This window comes from Lutjanus erythropterus, chromosome 7 (assembly GCF_056507025.1).
Source record: "Lutjanus erythropterus isolate fLutEry1 chromosome 7, fLutEry1.hap2, whole genome shotgun sequence".
NCBI classification, from domain to species: domain Eukaryota; kingdom Metazoa; phylum Chordata; class Actinopteri; order Lutjaniformes; family Lutjanidae; genus Lutjanus; species Lutjanus erythropterus.
In genome coordinates this window covers 14,741,198-14,761,926 of record NC_139323.1, presented here as the reverse complement: position 1 = coordinate 14,761,926, position 20,729 = coordinate 14,741,198, and the positions used below count along the sequence as shown (strand labels likewise).

At 41.2% G+C, this 20,729-nt stretch overlaps 1 protein-coding gene across 1 annotated transcript in view; it reads left to right on the top strand.

Moving 5' to 3' along the window:
• ncanb (neurocan b) overlaps window positions 1–20,729 on the top strand; it is a 172,925-nt gene that overhangs the window by 39,918 nt on the left and 112,278 nt on the right. The window contains exons 6-9 of the mRNA XM_084723209.1: window positions 5,165–5,339; window positions 9,292–9,419; window positions 12,515–12,808; window positions 14,122–14,940. Coding sequence (XP_084579335.1) covers window positions 5,165–5,339; window positions 9,292–9,419; window positions 12,515–12,808; window positions 14,122–14,940 — 1,416 coding nt within the window. The remainder of the gene's footprint in view (window positions 1–5,164; window positions 5,340–9,291; window positions 9,420–12,514; window positions 12,809–14,121; window positions 14,941–20,729) is intronic.

Genomic DNA, 20,729 nt, shown 5'->3' with positions numbered 1-20,729 from the left:
GCTTGACAATGTAAAATAGAATAACTAATTCATTACAGAAGGTAAAACTTTACTGAAAGGGTGGCTTGCAAATAAACCAACACATCCAAGGCCAGTTACCATATATCAATAAAATATATTGATCCAAACTACAAATTGTAGCAATATTCAAGAGGTTTACACAAAAAAAACTTTATCTGCCTGTGAATGGAGCTCTTCAACACTGGAGCTGAGGATTAATGAAAGTTTCATCTACTTTCTGTCATTAATTAGCAGGATGGTGTCCATAGTGGGATTTGTTTTAATCAGATATCTATGTTTTGTAATGTGTTATACAGAAATAATTAACATTGGACAGTCACACCACTAAAGCATTATTGGAACAGAGATAGAAAGAGCGAGCAAGCAAGAAATCAGCTGCCACCCTCATAAACATGATTATGTCTGTGATTCGGTATCCAATTTAATATCACCATCAACTGATGAGTGGTGATGTACAAAGTAATTAACACCGTTTATGTCATTCTATGCATGTTTGCACCTGCACAAAACATTATATCCACTCCACTCTTTGGTTGTGTACAGCTCCCCCGTTGCTCTCAAGCTCTGCTACTATGAATAATAATGACCCTGTTTTCCATGTCAGGCTAATACAGCCATTACACCCCGGGTTGTTTACTGTCCATGTAGAAAGTAAGATGATGGGAAAAAGGTGAGGGAGCTAGAACACATTAAACATCATTGACCTGGGCCACTCAGGTGCTGTTCATGCACTGAAAGCCTAATGAAACCAAGACAGTAGGAACCCAGCAGTGTGCGCTATTGTCAAATAATGTTACTCCGAGAGCTTTGTATGGCTCTCAGTGGCTTAACTAAAGTATTTACTGCATCGTCTGTATGGACATCCGTATTTGTAGAATTACCAGACTACCTGGAGGTAGCTCGCTGTAGTGGAACCATAATTACTGTGTCAGAGTATTTTAGCTGCAGAGCTTCCATCAGATTCTTTCCAGGTCACTCACTATTTTTAATAATAACCTATTATCATAATGACTACAGGGAATCACAGAATGCATTAGACACAAATCCATGCTACTGTTGCTAACATCAGCTCTAAAAGCCCAGTGGCCTTATTCTTTCACCCAGACACAGCACGCTACACTCTACAAATAAGGGTTCCAAAAGGATTCCTGTGCTGTAGTTCTACCCAGAACTACTTGCTTCTGAAGAACCTTTTTTGAAGAAAGGGTTTACCAAGGGTTCTTTGTAAGAACCCTTTTCATCCAGAGAACCCTATTTGGAAGAAAAAGTTCTTAAGGAATAGTTGAAATCCTCGAAGAACTCTTTCACCAGAGTTTGTCAGGGTTTCTTTGAGTTGTAATATGAGAGAGTTCTCAGCAGAACTCCCCGTGTATGTTCTAAAAAGACCCTTGGAATATTAAAAGGTTCATGGTTGAACCCCCAGGGTGTGTTCTAGATAAAACTCTTAAAAATATAAAAGTGTTTATAAAAGGGTTCTCTGTCAATCCCCCTGAGTGGGTTCTAAATAAAAGCCTTGGAATAATTAAGGGTTCTCTGTAGAACCCCCTGGGTGGGTTCTTGTCAGCAGCGTTAGAAGGTGGAAAGGTTCTAGACAGAACTTGCAGACAGGTGGGTGGAACCATTACAGTATAGAAGGGCTCTCTGTAGAACCTCTCATAGGGGGCTCTGGGGGAAATATTTCACAGATTCCTGGGTTCTAGGTAGAACTTTCTGAAAGAGTTCCAAGTGCAACCTTTATATAATCTACCAGGAACCTTAAAAGGGTATGGGAACAAGCTGAAGAACCCTATATGGTTCTATTTAGCACCTGTATTTCTGTTATTTCAGTGTACAATGGCTAGATTGTTTGTCACAGAGAGTAACACACATAGCCTCCACTCCACTGCCTGCATACGTGTGTGGAAATGTTTGTGTGTGTGTGTGTGTGTGTGTGTGTGTGTGTGTGTGTGTGTGTGTGTGTGTGTGTGTGTGTGTGTGTGTGTGTGTGTCCTTACAGGCCACTATGTCTTTATAATATTAGTATTTCAACGAGGAAATTTCCTCAAGCGAGCGGAGCACCTCATCTTTCTCCATAAAAGCAATTTACATTTAGTAAGCAAGACCCCTGTCACAATGCTTGGGAGACCCTGCGTCCTCCCCCTCTTGGCCAATCGATTAACACGCTATGAAAACCACTCCTTCAGAGAGAAACCAATTACGTAGCTGGCGAGGAATAGCCATCTCCAGGGCTTAGTCTTAATTGGCAGTCACGCTACATGGCAGACCACAGCCATCCTCAAACTAATTCTACTGAGTGCTTAACGTATTAATTAGCAGGTATTGATACTGCTCAGCTATATCAATATCATATTAATCCACACGGCTCTTCTTGTAGACTCAATTGTGTGTGCCTAAGCCCTGATGAGATGTCCTTTGTCTCTTGCCATCTCTTTCCTAATTTCTCCCCTGCTGCCCCTGTCTTACTCACTCCTTGTTTTGTCTCCATTTTGTTTTGTCTTGGCGAATATCGACTGGTCAATTGGCTGTGTCTCACCAATTAGAACGCAGCACCATTGATTGTATTTGTCAGCCATTGTCTGTGGTGAGATATGGCTGCCAACTTTAACTGGTGTGAGGACAATAGTTTATCAGCAAGAGGCATGATGGAAACCTTATTGAGGTTGTTTTCACAACTTTTGCACAAGAAAACAAGAGTCTACACATTTTAAACCAAAATTATATTAAAGTTTGCTAAGAAAACAATTTGTACTTATTGATTGTTTGACTTGTGTACTTCATAATTGTAAAAACACTCCCTAGTGTTCTCCAAGGGACTTAGGATGCAACTGATAATGCTGACAAGGACAATTTGACTGATGAAATATCTATGTTGGCGGACACACTGGTAGTTAAAGGTGAAATAAGCTGTTCTAGAGAGAGATAGTTGATTGGTGAGCCTTGTTCCCAGGTTGATCTGAACCACCAACCCGAAGGTATTGATGACCTGGAAAGGAGACTCAGCAATCAGCTGTCTTTCTTCAGAATGTCTTACTCCATCATTAATCAGCCTGGAGGCCACTGCTGTTCCCCATCTCGGATATCAACACTCCTAACATTACTCCTTAAAATCACAGGGTAACGAGTGTCAGGATCATGGCTGACTTTGATAATCTGCTCATTTTTCATCAACACAAGTGGACCCATGAACCAGGGGGACCTTGGCAGAATGCCAAGTTAAAAGTTTAAATAGAATCAGTTAGAATTAGGATTGATTTTTTTGCAAAATATAATTTATAATAATAATAATATTCATTGGGTGCCCTGGTAGGTCAGTTGGTAAAATAAGTGGCAAATGTGCAGAGGCTATTAATCCTCAGCAACAGACATGGGATCAATTCATGCCTGTGGCCTTTTCAGGCTAAAAAGCCACCCGCCCTCCCAAAAAGAAAAACCCATCACTCATCATGCTGCTGATCTGGCTATGTCTGGTCCTGAAATTTAGCTCGTCAGCTAGTCTTTACTCACAAAATTGGACATGTTTTTGAAAAGGCAAACGCCTGAAAGGCTGACCAACAGCCAAGCTGACAAAAGCTCAGCTGCAAAGAACTCCTGGCCATGTAAAACTTCCAAGTATGATACAGCATACATAAAGTATGGAGCCTCAGCCACAAGCTACTGCTATTTGAGGGGCTTTCAGATGGAAAATAACTATAGTACAGTTCTGTAAACAAAAAAAATGAGGTGAATTCAAATTTCAATTTGACTTTAAACAAAGTAAATGCTGTGCTGTGCATGTTGTTATGCAGTGTCTTGTTCTAAACAGTGCTGCCAAGGGACACCGATTGCTCAACAGTGCTACAATGAGGGCATCATACAGTCATAAAGCACAAGGCCTACCCACAGACGGTGCCTTCCTGCTCCTCTCCCCGGAGACCGCTGGGATGTGTGGGGATGCAAGGGGTAAAAATAGAGGCATGAGGTATTGGGCATTCAGCCCTCATGTGGAATAAGGACTGGGTTTCCCATACTGAGAGGAAACCCATTTGTCTCTCTAGTGTACTAGCCAGCGAGCTAGCATCTCTGTTTGGACAGGATCCCGCAGCCTCAAAGGAGAACGGATGGAAACTGAGAAATTAGGAGAAAAGAAATGGAGCAAAAAAGGGAGAATTTCTGCTCCACATTACTGTGAAGAGGAGAATAAGACCAATATGACAGAATGGCTTGATGGACTGCTGGGATTGTGGGAACTGTGTGTGCGTGTGTGTGTGAGACACACAAACACACATGGCCCTGCTTTGCTTTCCTCGCCCATAGCCTGGAGTGCTAATGCTCAAATTGCTACACAGGCCTCCATCTCACAGGAATCTCTGTCACTCTCCCAGACAAAGCCGGCAAAGATAAAGGAGCTGTGTTAGTAGCCAGACGCCCACTGGCTTTCATGTCGCTGGATGCTCCTCGGGGGAGCAGCACTGTGTGACTGGCAGGCAGAGGTGGGAGGTGAGGGGAGCGTTAGATGGACACTTCTGAAGCGATCTCTTTCCCATTTAAGTGAAATATATGCTCTGTTCACAGCTTAGGGAATTGCGTCTCACTTTATTCCCTGTTGATTTTTTTTATTTTTTGCTCCTTCCAATTGTTATAACCTGAATTTTTTGTATTCCTGCCTACCGCTCTCCATCTCTTTCTGTCTCTGCGGTTCAATGCAAGCATCTCCTTGAATGCTGCGTATGTCTCTGGTTCTCTGTCTGCCTTCTTTGTCTTTCCGTCATGAGCGTGACAGCAGGCAGTGTGCGGCGGGGTGACATTGTGTGTGTACTGTTAAAGCAGTAAAATAAACATCACCACTGTTTGTCATACACTGTATCCAAGGGCAACATCTCTTTTCTCTAATGATAAGCCGACCGAAAGCCTGATGCAAATGAGACTCACGTATCCAGGTTGCTGAACCTGAATGCTGTTGTTTCCTCCTGCACAGATGGAACAATGTCACTACATGATGAGGATGTCTAGAGGGCTTCGTGTTTACGTGTCTGTTAGCGTGTACATGCTTGTGCTTTAATGGTTCAAGGTTGCGGTTCATAAATATTTCTGTGACCCTATAGGTTGCACTTCGTAAATTCATGTGATCAGTCTGGAGTCACATGTTTGTATCTCTTTGCTCCAGGTGTGGTATTTCACTATCGGGCCCCCCACGACCGCTATGCACTGTCCTTCGCTGACGCAAAGAGGGTGTGTTCGGAGAACTCAGCGGTCATAGCAACGCCAGGCCAGCTACAGGCCACCTTCGCCGATGGATATGACAACTGTGATGCCGGCTGGCTGTCTGACCAGACTGTACGGTGAGGTTCTCAACTGTGTAACTAAGGCCAGATACATTTTTTGCAATGATCCCTTAAAAGTGGATAACACAATAAACTTTATTGTCCAAAATGATTTTGAAAAACAATATTTTCGCTGGTATTTTGAAATTTGTAATTTATTTTCTGTACTAAATCATAAAATGAGATTACGGAAACATGAACTCAAACTCCAACCTATTTAATATGTTCGCTTCAACCTTAATGTACTGTTTGTGTCTCCAGCTTGTTATTTAGACTGCAGTACTCATTTCTGAACACTAGGGTCTTACTTATTCCTCCTTTAATAATAACACAACACAACACAAATAGTGAAAAATATATGTATATTATATAATTGAATTAAGGATCAAATATACATAAAATGCTGCCCATAAAGCTAACAAATAAAAGCAATCAGCTCCATGTTAAAAAAAAGAAAGTTTTCATATAGGACATATTGGACAATATATAGGCTGATAAAACTATTAAAGGCCAATATCAGCTGACCAATAGATTAGTTGGTCTTTAGTAGATGCTTACAGTACAGGTTCTAATGCTATAGTATAGTAATTTGAATAATTCTGTACTGGTGAACTGTACTGTACTGTCACTTTGGTTACCACTATAATACAAGACAGTGTCTTTGATACTGGCAGCATTTCTACTGTGTGTATGTTCATAGTAAAGTGCACCTTCAAGGGTGAGATTTCACCACAGTAGCACTGTATATACAGAGGAAAAGAAACAGTGAAGAAAAAGACTAATTAGCCCTCTGGTTAGAGTTGGCATGTCAACAAATAAAACACAGCTACCCATGCGTAGGAGTTATGAACACAATTATAAGCTCCTCTTTGAATGGTGAAAGCACTTTCTGTAATAAATTATATGCAGCAGCAGCCAGTGGACAATTGGACAGCCTCAGTCATGAGTACGGGTCGGGGGGGAAAAATCAATTCTTAGATGCACCATGATTTTCTCCTGAAAGATTATGAATTGATGCAGAAAAGTCAGTAATTGTAAATTTAAAACCCAATTCTTGACATTTTGGTCATTTGTAATAATTTAGTAGGACCAGGCTGTATGTTCCTTACAGCTGAACCAGTTATATGATGAAATGTATCATAAAGGATAAAAGGATAAAAGTCCCGCTGTATGCAACTTGTGTCTAACTCAGGGGTGACAAACAGCAAGCCTGAGGGCTATTTCCAGTCCCACTCTCCCTCCCTCTGACCCATGATGTCAAGAAATATAATATAATAGTATTATTTATAGTATAGTAATAGTATTTTTTCTAGTTGCTTCTTACCTTTAAATTACCACGTCATGTACAAATGAGGTAACACACAATTTGGCATTTGATGAAAGCAAAGGCAAAATCGTCAATGACATCAGTAAGCATTTTCATCAGGTGTATCAAAGACCAATTTGGAGCGAGTTGAAGAGGATCTGAGTTCTTATGTAATGCATGGCTAAAAAATGTAGAGAACATGTATTTTTCTTTTTTTAAATTTGACAAAAATATGTTAATAAGTCAAGTCTAGTACTTGAACGTTCCCTACAAGGACAATACCAGCAGTGGCCCAAAGCAAATTTGAGTTGGAGGCCCTTAGTGTAACAAAATCAGGAGTCAGCCACCTTCAAAGCCATTTCTAGCCAAAAAAGTAAAAAAAAAAAAAAAAAAAAAGAAAAAAAAAAGAAAAGAAAAGAAAGAAATCTGTCTAGAGCTGTAACTATTAAATTCTATATTTTCCTCAGAGACTTTTTTGGATTTGGCATCCATAGCTGGCGTAAGGAGGCTCAAGAATAATACAAATTACAAAGAACATTGAGAAATTTGGCTAAGACACACATTTTAGTTGATGAAATTAGAACTAAAATGAAAAGAACTGAACTGAAAAAATCACTTGAAGACTACCACAGCCATAAATGTAAATTAAAATGTTAAAAAAGAACCATTATTCATTTCCATATTATTTTTTGTCAAAGCTACAGGGAGCCACGGGCGAAAGAGCCACATGTGACTCCGGCGCCACAGGTTGCAGATCCCTGATTAAACTCATTATGTATCATTACAAATGCACTATGCTTTAAAGGTAGCAAAGTGTCACACAGTGAGAAAAAAACACATCATGTTAAAATGAAAAACTTTGATTGTAGCTCTGTGAATCAGAATCAAATAGTATTGTGAAGTGTAAAGAGATTCCCACCCCAGTCATGAGTCTATCCTGCATCCATCCTCCGGCATTTGAGCCGTAATTTATGTTTGTTCATTTAATAATGCTGTGAGATTACTTCCTCTACAGCCCCTGATTGTTACATACATTGCAGCTGCATCTGAAAACCCTGGGCCAGACAGTAATTAGCATTCTTGAGCTTAAAGTAGCAAGGTTTGCTGACAGCTCTTGTTTGTCGAACCAGAGCGCTATTTTAAAATTTCTATCAGACAGTTGTGTCAGCTTCACATTTTTGATAATTTGCCACATGATGAAACGGAGCAAAAATAAATGCACTCTGTTACTAAAAATACGTCTAAAAACAGAAAACTTGATGAACCATGTAAAAGTATGAAGTACTTCATGAAGCACTGATCTTTTTGCTGTTTTTATAAACACAAAAACGGTGCAACATAATTGGACCTAATTGCTTGTTTGCACACTGGAAAGGCAGTTAACTACATCAGCGCCCTCTGAGCTGTCTGTCAGGCTGCTGCATGTGCTTCAGCTTGCCACCTTCCATAAAGTCTCCGGTAACATTTTGCCAGTCAGAGCTCGTCTCTCAACAGCATTCTCCATATCTCCATTTTAATTTCAAATCGTTGTTGCTCCGGTAGCCGAGCAGATTGACTGTTGTCTTCCTCACAGTTTTTTCACAACCTTCCTGCGGTGTGCCTTCCTTCCCTATTTCTTTCTCTCCTTCCATCCTGCGTTCCTGTTGTTTTCACTCGGGAGCTATCTAATTGGTCCAGATCCAGTAGGCTCCAACTGCACATCAGCCAGGAGGAAAGTGTCCAATTAATACAGCAGAAAAAATACAGACATCAGCCGTCGCTTCATCAGCCACCAAGCAGAAATAAAGAGGCTGAGGCCAGAGACACTACAAGACTGAGTTCTCTTGTTATACTCTGATGAAAACAGGTTGCTGTTTAGGAAAAATGGTCTTGGGGTTTATAGTTACGCGCAGGCATGTGTGTCTTTTGCATGTGTGTGTGTGTGTCTTTTCCAAGCACTTCATAAGTCCCTGTATGCCCAGCGTAATCTTTTAATCAGCCTCTTTGCCTGTGCCCTGGTGCTGCTGGAATCAATGTTCTTGTGGAATAATTGCTCAGTTGGAGCCTGAATATAGATCGCTGTTTTCTCAGCCCCACAGGCATGCCAAGCCACTGAAGGAATTCCTGATTCTTTTAACCTCTCCTTGACTTCCTACCTCCACCTCCCTCCCCCTTTCTCCTTCTCTCTCGCTAACGGTGTAACGTTACTAGAATTCTTGTACTGCCAGAGCATTAAACACATTTCGAAATGATTTTAAGTAAAATGGTTCGGTAATTATTCTGCGAAAATCACACTGAGGGCAGAATAATTAAAAGAAGAAAGATATTATATCTGTTGAATTGCTTTGCAATTGTTGTCCTGAGGTTGTTTTGACATGTAATGAATGTTTCTGTGTACCTTGCGTTGGCGTTGCAGCCACTTTCAGGGAGGATATTTATGTGTTTATTTTTCGTTATTCTTTGGGTAATATATTTGTGTAATCTCTGGATGGAGGATATACTTAAACTCTTTGTAGTCAGGGCAGGAGATGATAAAAGTGTAGTTCAGTTTTCATCTTATTTTGTATGAGTATGAACACAGACTCATCCCCAGGGAGCCCAGTTTGTCTGTGGCTGCCTTTTTCATGCGCACGCTGTATTAATCTTCCCTCTCTCACTCCCTCTGTCTCTTGGTTTTCTTTGCAGGTATCCCATCCAGTCGCCTCGTCCCGGTTGCTATGGCGATCGCGAAGACTCACCTGGAGTCCGTAACTACGGCAATAGGTCCCCCGATGAGCTGTTTGATGTCTACTGCTTTGCTAAGCAGCTCCAAGGTAGGAGTCGGGAGCTTCGACCGTAAATTTGGGTTTAGTCATGCATGGATCCACTAAGCTGTGGGTGTGCAGCGCAGGAACGCTGTGACCAGGTCTTAATACTCTGTTAGCACAGAAAGGAGGAGGGCAGGAGGAGGGGAGGGGAGCTCCTGAGAGGGAGAAGGAGAGACAATACCTCCTGCAGGCAGAGAATAAGTGGGTCAGTAGTGTTATCCAAAAACTTTAGTTTTCCATTTGTAGTGCCACAGGCAAGGTGGCAAAGACCCACAACAGGTGGACAAAATGTCTTTGACTTTGATTTACTCATATCTGGCTCCCCTCCCCTTAACAGCAAATATCCAATCATAAGATTAGCAACTGTAATCAGGCATGGCACGCCCATCAAGCTTTGAATTTTTTTCCACATGCTGAAGCGTGGGGCCATATTATGAGCAATCATCTGTATATAAAGGGTGGCGTATCTGAGCTTTTTCACTGCAAATGGTAGAAAAATCAGGAAATGCTGGATTTTCATCGACATTAACTTGACTCCAATCCAGCTGAAAGTGAACCTGAAACAGCAAAATAAAGTAGACACCTGAAAGTACAAACAGCAACACAGGAGAAAAATTAAACTTAAATACTAATATAACTGAAATATTAATATGTGTTCATTATGTTTGCATATTCCAACAAACACATAAACACAGCAAGTTTTTAATACTGCAATCAAAATCAGTACTAGTGTAAGTGGGTCATTTGTTATGACGTGGTACGACCACAACTGTTATTAAGCATTAATAGTAGTGGGAATTACCAGAGCTGTTAATAGACTATATGAGCACCCTATTTATGACAGACATCTTGAGCAGAGAATTATACATGACCACCTGTAGACTTTGTATTTATTTGTGAGTTTACAGTATAATTCAGTGAAATTAACTTAATTGAAACAATCAGCAAACAATTATCTTCAATCAGATTGAAATTACCAAAATATACATGCAGTAGCTTCTGATTTTTCTCTAATTTTGTAAAAAAAATAAAACACCTAGAAGCTCTGTTGTTCCATACACAACCATGTACTGTAACAGACCTTGATTACATTTAAATTTCTTTCACCACATGTATTTTTGCAACTTTTCACCTGACTTCCAATAAATATTTCAGTCATCTTCTAGCAATTCTTCTCTCACCCCAATCCTCACATAATCTCATTCTGCCTCTTTCTCTTTTCATTTTGTTTGCGTCTTCACCCTTCACCTACTGTACTCATCTCACTTCAATAAATCAGCAACACCATTCTTTACTCTTGGCATAAATCTCCAAGATCCTCATATTGAACTTGTTCTCCGCTCCTCATTCTCACTGTCCACTCCTCCACCTCATATTTTTTTCATCACTCACTGAACTGCTGGTGGATTTTCTGATCATATAATTTTATTTGTTGTGCAGACACAGTGGTCCTCTTGAGCTGTCCCACTCTGTCTTGCTTTCTAAAGCCCTATTTTTGCATCACTGCTGTATTTCATCCAGTCCAGCCCCACCTCTCTCCAGCTTCTCCTTTCTTCTTCTCCTTCAGTCGCAGTCTGTGCGCTCGTCTTTCTTGTAGATGCCTCTTTCCAATTGCTTTGAATTCAAAGAATCATCTTTATATAGTCGGCTCTTTGAGTCACTGATGTTTCTGATTTTTTTTTGCAAAAAATATAATGCATTCATATGCATAGCTAGTGAAACTTTTCTTTTATCACATTACTTCAAGTATCCACCTTTTACTGCTCTGACAAAGTTGACAAAGGAGGAAGGAAATAGCATTAGACCTTATTGCCTTGTACAACCCCTCAAAAAGAAAAAAAAACAAATCTCTCAAAAACCAACAATCAGAAGCCAGCTGAAGAAAGGCGATCTAACAAGGCCTAAAAACGCCTTCAGACTAATGGGCTGGATTAACCACAAGGGCAATGGAACAGTTGCCCAGGGGCCCAGGACCTCAAAAGGGCCCAGGTCACAAGTGAAATATCTGGTTAGATTTATTTTTTTTGTTAAACTGTCTGTCTGGTGCCACTTGTTGTAGCGTACTCACACAGTGTGACAACAGTGGGACTCTTCCCTCTTGGTCAGCCTGCGTCATTAGATATTGATGCTACAGCTTTAAAAGGTCAAAGGTGACACCAACGTCAAGTTGACACAAACAACACAAAGACCTAACTAAATGGGAGCACTAAATGAAAATTAAAAAAGAAAAAGTATATCAGAAATGTGGAAAATTTAGAATATATACTGAGAATAGATAATTCGTCATTGTCTGTTAAGTACTGCTCTGCTAAGGCAGCTACTAGCAACATGGACAGCTCAGTTAACACTGGCAATGACATTTCTTTGCCCATCAGAGCCATTTACATATATCAGAAATGCACAACATGAGAGCCCCCCGAAAGTGAAGCCAGAGTATCTTGATTGCCCCCTGGTGGCTGGCTGCAGCACAGGTCATAAATTCTGCCCACCCAATGTTAATAGATAGGATGTGGGCCAAACTAAAACATCAAAGTACACGTCAAAGTAAATTTTTCCCAAAGATGGTTTGTGTCATTTTAGGTAATACTTATTACACTGGTGTTTGTTCAAGTGTTCATTGTTCTGATAAGTTTGGTCTTAATTGATTATTTGATGACACAAAAAGGGGGGTTCGTGTCATGATTGACAGCTGTGCTCTGCTCAGACCTGATTTGTTGAACATTTGATCATAATTTATCATATCATTTATAAGCTACCACAGGGAACTTTCATAATGTGGAGGGTTTTGGAGGCCAATGTGGACAAAAGTGGTATTGTTTCCAGTGTAATAACCACAAAATATAACGTCCAAAATAAAATGATCTAAATAAAAATACCCTCCTGCTTCCTTTAAGCTGATACATACATACATACAACATACTACTCACCCTAATTTTGCCTGGAAAAATGTAAACACAGGCTCTTATATATCTATATAGAAATAGACAATCTTCTTGTGGATGGGCTCATTTGCTTATGTAGGTCATATAGAGGGATCAGCCTTAAACTGAGATTGTTTCATGACCAGTAACACACTAAACTGAACTGTCTTTTCTTTCCAGGTGAAGTTTTTCACACTGCAGTGCCAGAGAAGCTGAGTCTAGCCACCGCCTCCACCCACTGTCACTCCCTGGGAGCCCAGCTGGCCACCGTAGGGCAGCTTTTCCTTGCCTGGCAGGCTGGCCTCGACCAGTGCGACCCCGGCTGGCTGGCCGACGGCAGCGTCCGTTACCCTATCAACGTCCCGCGGAAGAACTGCGGTGGAGACGAGCCCGGGGTGCGGACTGTCTACAACAACCCTAACCGCACTGGCTTCCCCGACACCACAGCCCTGTTCGATGCCTACTGCTATGGAGGTACTAATTAACTCGCTGCGCCATCATAGTGGTAATTGCCATGGCAACGAGAGGGGGGTCTGGGGACTTGCTTTCCATTCTGGTTATTAATTAGCGCGAGATGTTTGTGTCACACATGAAGTAGTTGCGAAGAGATTGTGTGACATTTGTGTCCCCCCTAGTGGGTTTGAGGGCTTGTATGTTGTGTGCAGTGAAGCCTGAGATAGACAGAGAGAGACAGAGAGAGAGACGGAGACAAAGGGAGACAGAGAGAGGGAAAAGTGAGGTAGAAAGGGAGAGAGAAAGAGCGAGAGCTTGGATGAGACCGACTGGGGTTTGCAGTGACTCTGTGCCTGACCTTGCCTTTCATCATGTGCCAACTGAGAGCGGAATAAGTTAGTTTCATCGTCACTTTGGATTGACTTTACTCCACGTTCTGCTCACTGATATTTCACAATTTATCAAACCTACAATTTTGCATCTGGAGCTTATTTTTATTTTTCGGTCTTCCATCGATCAGAGCACGCTACATACTGATGTATGGTGATTATTTTTCCACAGATATGAAAAAAAAAGAATGACATTTTCATCTTTTACAGTGTCAGCTTATGAAATTTTCATTGAAGTGAAACATCTGCATAACCCAATCATTTTAAGTAAACAAGAACAGCATGAGAGCAGAGCTGCAGTGCATTTGTCAAAACAAACATCTGATAGATTGCACCAACACTTGTGTGCACATTTACATGAATGTTTAAAACAAATGATGTCTTTCCAGTGCCTAGAATTAGATAAAAATGGTAATATGTTGTTCATGTAAATAATATTGTTGATATAATCTTAATAAATTGGCCTGAACATAATATATGCATGTTTGCAATAAAGAGATTCTGTAGTAGACAAATAAGAGCCAAGTGTTTGTCGATCCAATATAGAGGCCCATTTCCACTAGTAAAAGAAAGAACTATCCCCATGGTATCGATATCGGAATTTAGACTTTTCATCTCATAGTGGTGACTTTTGTATAAATTATTAGATAAAAATCCTGATAATTAAATAAAAAATTGCTTTATATCTCATATTTACAAGTTTTTATCTTATAATCATGACTTTCTATGTCATAATTTCAACTTTTAGTTCATAATTATGACCTACCATTGGGATATGGTGGCAATGGGCTTTCATAATCCAACGGCATGCAGCGTGCTCTGAATTTAATCTTGTTAGAGGAGCAATAGCTGGTTTACTGCAATAGGAGGATAGAAATAAAGCCTGTCAAGTGAAAAAAAACAGTGCTGTTGCTTCTGGTAAAATGTGGCTTTTGTGCATTGCAGCCCACCAGCCAGCGGGGGTCCAGGCTGCAGAAGCGCAGGCTTTATATCAGACCGCCAACCCAGCAACAGAGGCCATCTCCTCACCTACTGAAGCCCAGCATGGTGCTCCTTTTTCCAAAACGTCCACCTGGACCGGTCTGGTTGACTTGGACAATGCAGGAGTCCACTCCATTGCTGGAATCAACAACTCCTCCGAGATCTCTGAAGAGCACGTGGTCATTCACTTAAGGCCACAGGAGGGCTGGGATGAAAACCAGGATGGAGCCAGAACCAGCCAACCCAGCCGGGAGGAGGAGTCTGATGGTCCAAAGAGCAGCAAAACCTTGGGACATTCTGACCTCAGAAGCCTGGAGATTCACGGAGGCTCTGCTCATGAAGAAGAAGATGTTGATACTGAAATGTTACCCCCCATAGCTTCTTCTACTTCTCACCCTCAGACTAGAAATGGTGTGTTGGCTGAGTTTGTTAACACACTCATGAGGCCCTTTAGGTACTGGACTGGAAAGGAGGCAGTGGAGGGGACAGAAAAGGAACCAGAGAACCAGACGCAGGGAGAAGCATCCAGCAGAAACCTGAGTATACCAAAACTTGGTGGAAACAAGGGCAGCATGGACAATGCCATCACGGAGCACAGGAGTGCTGGTTTTTCCTTCAGGGCTCCTTCCAGTGGACTACAGAGTCCAGAGGAGGGTCTGTCTGAGCAGGAGAAAGAAGTGATGCCACTGATTCGATTAGTGCCTGCAGTCAAAAGCACAGGGCAAAGTGACGCCATGACGCAGTCAGGCGAACAAGCCTCCAGCCCACCATCCACTGCTAACGGTATGAGCTTCACCTTTAACCTTTAAAGCTGCTAACTGAGTGTGAAATTGAAATAGAAATGAGGGTGAACTGAAACTGTTTGATTTCAAATAGAGGCGTGGTGCATTTAAATGTCGCTGGTAAATATAGGATCTGTTTATGTCATGCTTTTTAAACAGTCTCTGACTCTTTATGCCGCTCTATCTTGTTTTCCCTCGAGCTTGCTATAATATATTCCTCCGCAGGGCAATTTGAAGTATTGCTGTAGATTTAATTAAACAGTAATTGCAAACAAACAAAAGGGGCATACCACATACAGTAATACAAAATGTTGGAGTGGAGTGTGTTCTGCCTTTATTCCCATATTTATTGGCTATGCTGTGTTTACAGTACAGGCTGTCAGAAAGAGTACAAGCTAAGCTTGAATTTTAATCTTCTTTGATGCCATAAAAGGTTTGCACGCATATGTACTGTTTGTTTAGAAGAAAGACGACCTGCATCACAAATTACAGCTTATTTTTAGGAGTCAAAGAGGTATTAGACTGAAAAATTGACTAGCATTAGCTGTGGAGAATAAATTAAACAGATGAGAAAAATCTGGCAAATGCAAGGGTCCAGTGTGTCTCACACACACACGCACACACACACACACGCACACACACACACACACACACACACACACACACACACACACACACACACACACACACACACACACACACTTGTGCTATCTGTGAGAACCAATATAAGTTTTAGAACTTTGGAATGAGGACATTTTTGGATATTTCAGTCAGTCCTCACTTTCAGACAGACCTTCAAAGGGCTGTTTGAAGGTGCAAAGTTAAATTAATTTGTTAGAATTAGGTTTGGGTTAGTGGTAGGGTAAGGGTTAACATTAGGCATTAGTTGTAACATGTGGGTAAGGCTAAGGGGCTGGGGAATGCCAGTTACGTCACTGAGTGTCCTCACTATAGTTGAGCATTGAGAATCGATTCCAAATGACCTGGTTATCTGTTTGCACCTGAAGACATGACTTGAATGCATACGTGTCTTCCAATGCATTTGTCTTACTAAATAATGAGTCTTGTAACAATCATGTCAATCTAGGAAATGCTATGCTTCAAAATGCTTTACAAGGACATATACTCCTCTATCGTTACAGTAAAGTAGCCTAAGTCAGTGGTTCTCAACCTGGGGGTTGGGACCCCCAAGGACAAAGTGAGAAGTGAGACAACCTTTGTTGTGGTTATCTAGATAATGTTGAGTAACAGGTAATATCTATCCTTGGTAATTAGAGCTTCACACAACTCTGCTGTGAGGTGTCACAGTAGTCAAGCGAGGAAAACAAATGAATGCACCCAAAATGCAGAGAGAAAACAAACTGGTCCTTTTCAATGTGATTTGATAACTAAAGACTTAATAAACAACAGGCTTATGCATAATTCAGGCTGGAACATGTATAAAAAGTCCACAGTCAAACTGATCCAAATAAACCAAACAGAGTCCAAAAATCCAAAAAGTTCTTAACAAAACACAAATACACTCAACATAGAAGATGAGGATGAGCCGACAACTAAGGAGGGAAAGACACAAGACTCAGTACACATGGAAGCTAATCAGGGGCAGGTGAAAACTATCTGTAATCAATAAAGGAGCGAAAACAGCAGAAACAAGTGGATAGACTAAACTTCAAAATAAAACGGGGCACAAGTACTGTAGACTGAAACCCAAAACCATGACATGCAGGAAACACTAAAAAAAACAAACAAATTGAGACTCATTAAGAACCAAAATTGATACCTGATCCTAGTCCTCACAAGGATAGAAGTACAAGAATGTGCATGTGTATGTGTGTATATATAAGTTTGTGTGTGTGTGTGTGTTTGTGTTTGTGTTTGTGTGTGTGTGTGTGTGTGTGTGTGTGTGTGTGTGTGTGTGTGTGTGTGTGTGTGTGTGTGTGTGTTTGCTGCCTGTGTGCAAGCTAAAGAACCCTGAGGCCCTGCCAGACAGGTACCATCTCTACAGTGGAGTGAGTTACTCTCAGGAATGCAGCAGTACAACACAGCTACGGATAGAAAAGGTCACCAGGTCATCATATTCACCTCATGTCTTCTTGAAAGCATCCTGGCACCAAACCCAAAATCATTTCCTGTAGTTTATAACTGCAGGGGTGAAGATAGACTAAAGATTAGAGGAGCAGCTCATGACTGGAAGATTGCTGGATCAATAACTACCCAAGCAAAGCAGCTACAGTAGAGTCTAAATTCAGCTCAGAAACTGATCGTCAGCCAAAACTAGTAGAGAAATGTATTGGACAGAAGCTGAAAAGAAAGTGTACCCCAGCACTGGGTGGGAGAAGGCAGCTTCTTTTTTAATGGCCACCACAAATAACACATCTTTGGCGTCAGTTAAAGGGGAGGATACAAAGAAAGACTTAAGACTCTCCCACAGACAGCCAGAAGAATGATTCAATAAAGGTGATAGGCTTTTCTCACCTAGCAATTGCCGGCTTTATTAATATAAATACTCACCGCTGTGCTACCTGAAATCCGATGCCAACCCCCAAGGTATTAATGAAAATCCAAGCTTTAGTCGGCATGCATTATTCACAGCCGTATCCAATTAACGTGGAGGTTGGGCTGCACCGCCGTTTGCTCTCACCTCCATCTATGTCTCTGCCAATTAGACCCTGGCTCTCTGAAGGTAGGCGGTAATGATCACTACAGCGAGGATGAGCAACACAAGAGGTGGGGATGAGTAGAGTGAGAAAAAGGGGAAGAAAGGGGAAGATGGAGAAAGAGGGATGAGGAATAGTTGTTTCTTTCTTTAATGTTGCCGTGATGGAAAGCTGCCCAACTGATGTCTCATCTTAAACTACCATCAGTGAGCTGAATTAACTCCTGCCGTGTCTTATTGCGCACCGCAGGCTATCCTTTGGATCTCAACGCTTCTTAGTAACTGATGGTGTCATGTTCCCTCTTTGATTGACGGGGATGCAAAGCTTTGCACTGCAGCCGTCCGCAAGATTCAAGTATTGAAACAAATTATTAGTAACATTACTAGTAACGTTTGAAAAAGGTCTCCACATGTAGAGCAAAAACTTCAATCATTTCCCCTGCAAATCAAAACATTTTATTGAATTAAGTATAATTTTTAAGCTCTACACTCTTAAAAGTAAGGGTTCCAGAAGAGCTGAGGCTTTATCCAGAACCATGCTGCTGTTTTGCCTTTTTTGAAGAAAGAGTTCTTCAAGGGATCTTTGTAAAAACCAAGGGTTTTCCATTAAGAACCTGTTTCATCCAAAGAACACTTTGTGAAAGAAGGAGTCCTTCAAGGATCATTAAAGTCCATGATGACCTCTTTTGCCAAGGGTTTGTCAAGGGTTCTTTGTACCATAATTTAAAAATGGTTCTCGGTAGAACCCTCTGGTGGGGTTCTATCTTAAACCCTTGGAATATAAAAGGGTTCTTGGTTGAACCCCCTGGATGAATTCTAGATAAAATCCTTGGAATATATAAATGATCTCACTAGAAACCCCTGGGTAGGTTCTAGTTGAAACCCTGGGGATATCAAAAGATTTTTGTAAAAGCCCCTCGGATGGGTTTTAGATAGAACCCCTGAAATATTAATGGGTTCCAGGCAGAACCCAGTGGGATTCTTGATAAAACCCTTGGACTATAAAAAGGTTCTTGGTAGCAGTCCTTGAGTGGGTTCTTGTTAGCACCCTAAATAACCCACACAGATGGTTCAAGCATAACCCTTTATGTTGGAATCCAGGGAGAACTCCAAGTGGAACCTTTAGGAAACGTTCTACCAGAAACCAAAAAAGGGAGAAGCTCTTACGGATCTAGTGAGCACCCTTTATTTCTGTGTAGTGGGGCGATTCGCCTGCAGTAAAAGCATGTAGAATTTGAATGAGCTCTACATGCTAGCCCTAACTGACTGTCTGTCAAGGAAATGCATGTCTGCTTCACGGCGGTCTTGTCAAGTCCACAGACTAAATTTATGTGATAGAAGACAATGAGGTCTGTGCGGTGACACTCAGTGTAGATGCTCCTGACATGATTCACACGGCCATGCAATAACTTCTCCTCAGTCTCTATTATTAGATGCCATATCTGCAGATGGGCTGAGGTGGCATTGGCACCAGCTCTTCCTCTCTGTGTTTCTCTCATTGTCAGCCTCCACTCTCACAATTTAATATCATGTCTGCCTGACCCGAGGGATTCTCTCAGCCCGTTTACTCCAGTAAAGTGGAGTCAACACAGCAGAACCACTCACAGTGGAAGCACACAATTACCGTCTGAACGGGGGTTTATTATAAGTGTGTTTTGCAGCCTTTCAGCGTTGAGTTGTGGCTTCTCCACCAACAGATTTACAGTGTCAGAGCTGCACTTTAAGAAGTGTGCTCTAAACAATAAAATCACCCAAACCTATGTCTAATTGTCTAATTTTATTTATTACATGGCTCATTACATAGATGATCAAACCAGATTAATGCATTTAATTATTCTCACTTTCATCAGTGTGTGTAGTAAAAGTATGTAATTAGCTATTTGGATTATTAATAGGACAATTACACCAGTCTACATGGCTCTTATGGAAATGAACCTCAGGCTCATAAACCTTGCTTGGGCATAAGGCAGCAGCGGACCTCCTGAATAATTTACAAACATTTTAATATTTTATGCATGGACATATTTGTGTATGTTCTCCCTCTCATGGTAATTTGTTGTGCTGGGGTTGTGTTGCACACCCCCTGCTGTATTGCTGTACTTTTTAGACATGTTAACTGAAGTGCGGAGAGCCAAGCCGAGCTGAGCGATGATGATGGTAGCAACACTAGCCGGACCTCTCAGTAACAAGACTGCACCGCTGCCCTAAAAAAAAATATAACACCAGCCGTGAGTCATACATGCAGACAGAATGAATTATTGATGGTGTAGGCTGTCTGGTTTAAAGCCGTAAGCTGATAAGGTACAGTGGACCACTTCATCTAAATAAACAGGTCTAGATGGAGCTTACTGTGGAGCAAGTCATTTGCTTATCGTTTTGCAAGTGCTCCTGCGTTTTTCCACATGGCTTCTCACACCACAGGCAAGTGTGTCCCTGCAGGAGGTTGTTTGGGGTAAAAGAATCCACTGGGAATAAGAAGACAGGGACAGAGAAGAGAAGTGTGAAATTACTTTGAATACACCCTTCCAACCCTTTGCTGTGTTTGTGTTTCTGTGTGCATGTGCGAGCGCGTGTGCTTCTACCAGGGATGGCTCCCATCTTTGTGTATAAACTCCAGAAAGTTTAGCAGCTGCACTGATCAGCTCCACTGGTGAGGAAAGAAGCCCAAAACGTCCACCTCACAGTAAACGGCTGTTAACTGCCAGTTCACCAAAAAGTACATTTTGTCTACAGACAAAAAAACTCCCAGATACAATTTTATGTATTAACATATTAGAAGTCATGATGGAAGAAGTCCAATTTAAAAACTAGAAGACTCTGCCAGGCAACCAAAAAGAACATTGGGAGGTAACCCCTTTGTAATTACCAACGTTGATTATTACTGACTGTAATTGTAGTGCATATTTTTTCTCAGTAACTGTAACACATTGCAATTACATTTATTTTTTAATTTAATTATGTATAACTAGTTATATGCAAGTAATTACTCTCAAACCCTGCTAATATCCTATGAGACATGTGTGAGAAAGGCTAATTAGTGTATAATTCTTGACTGGTCACCAAAAATTTGTTGTGTGAGCTCATAATGACAAGTTTGAAGAAATTCCATCAAACCATCTCCGAGATATCGTGTT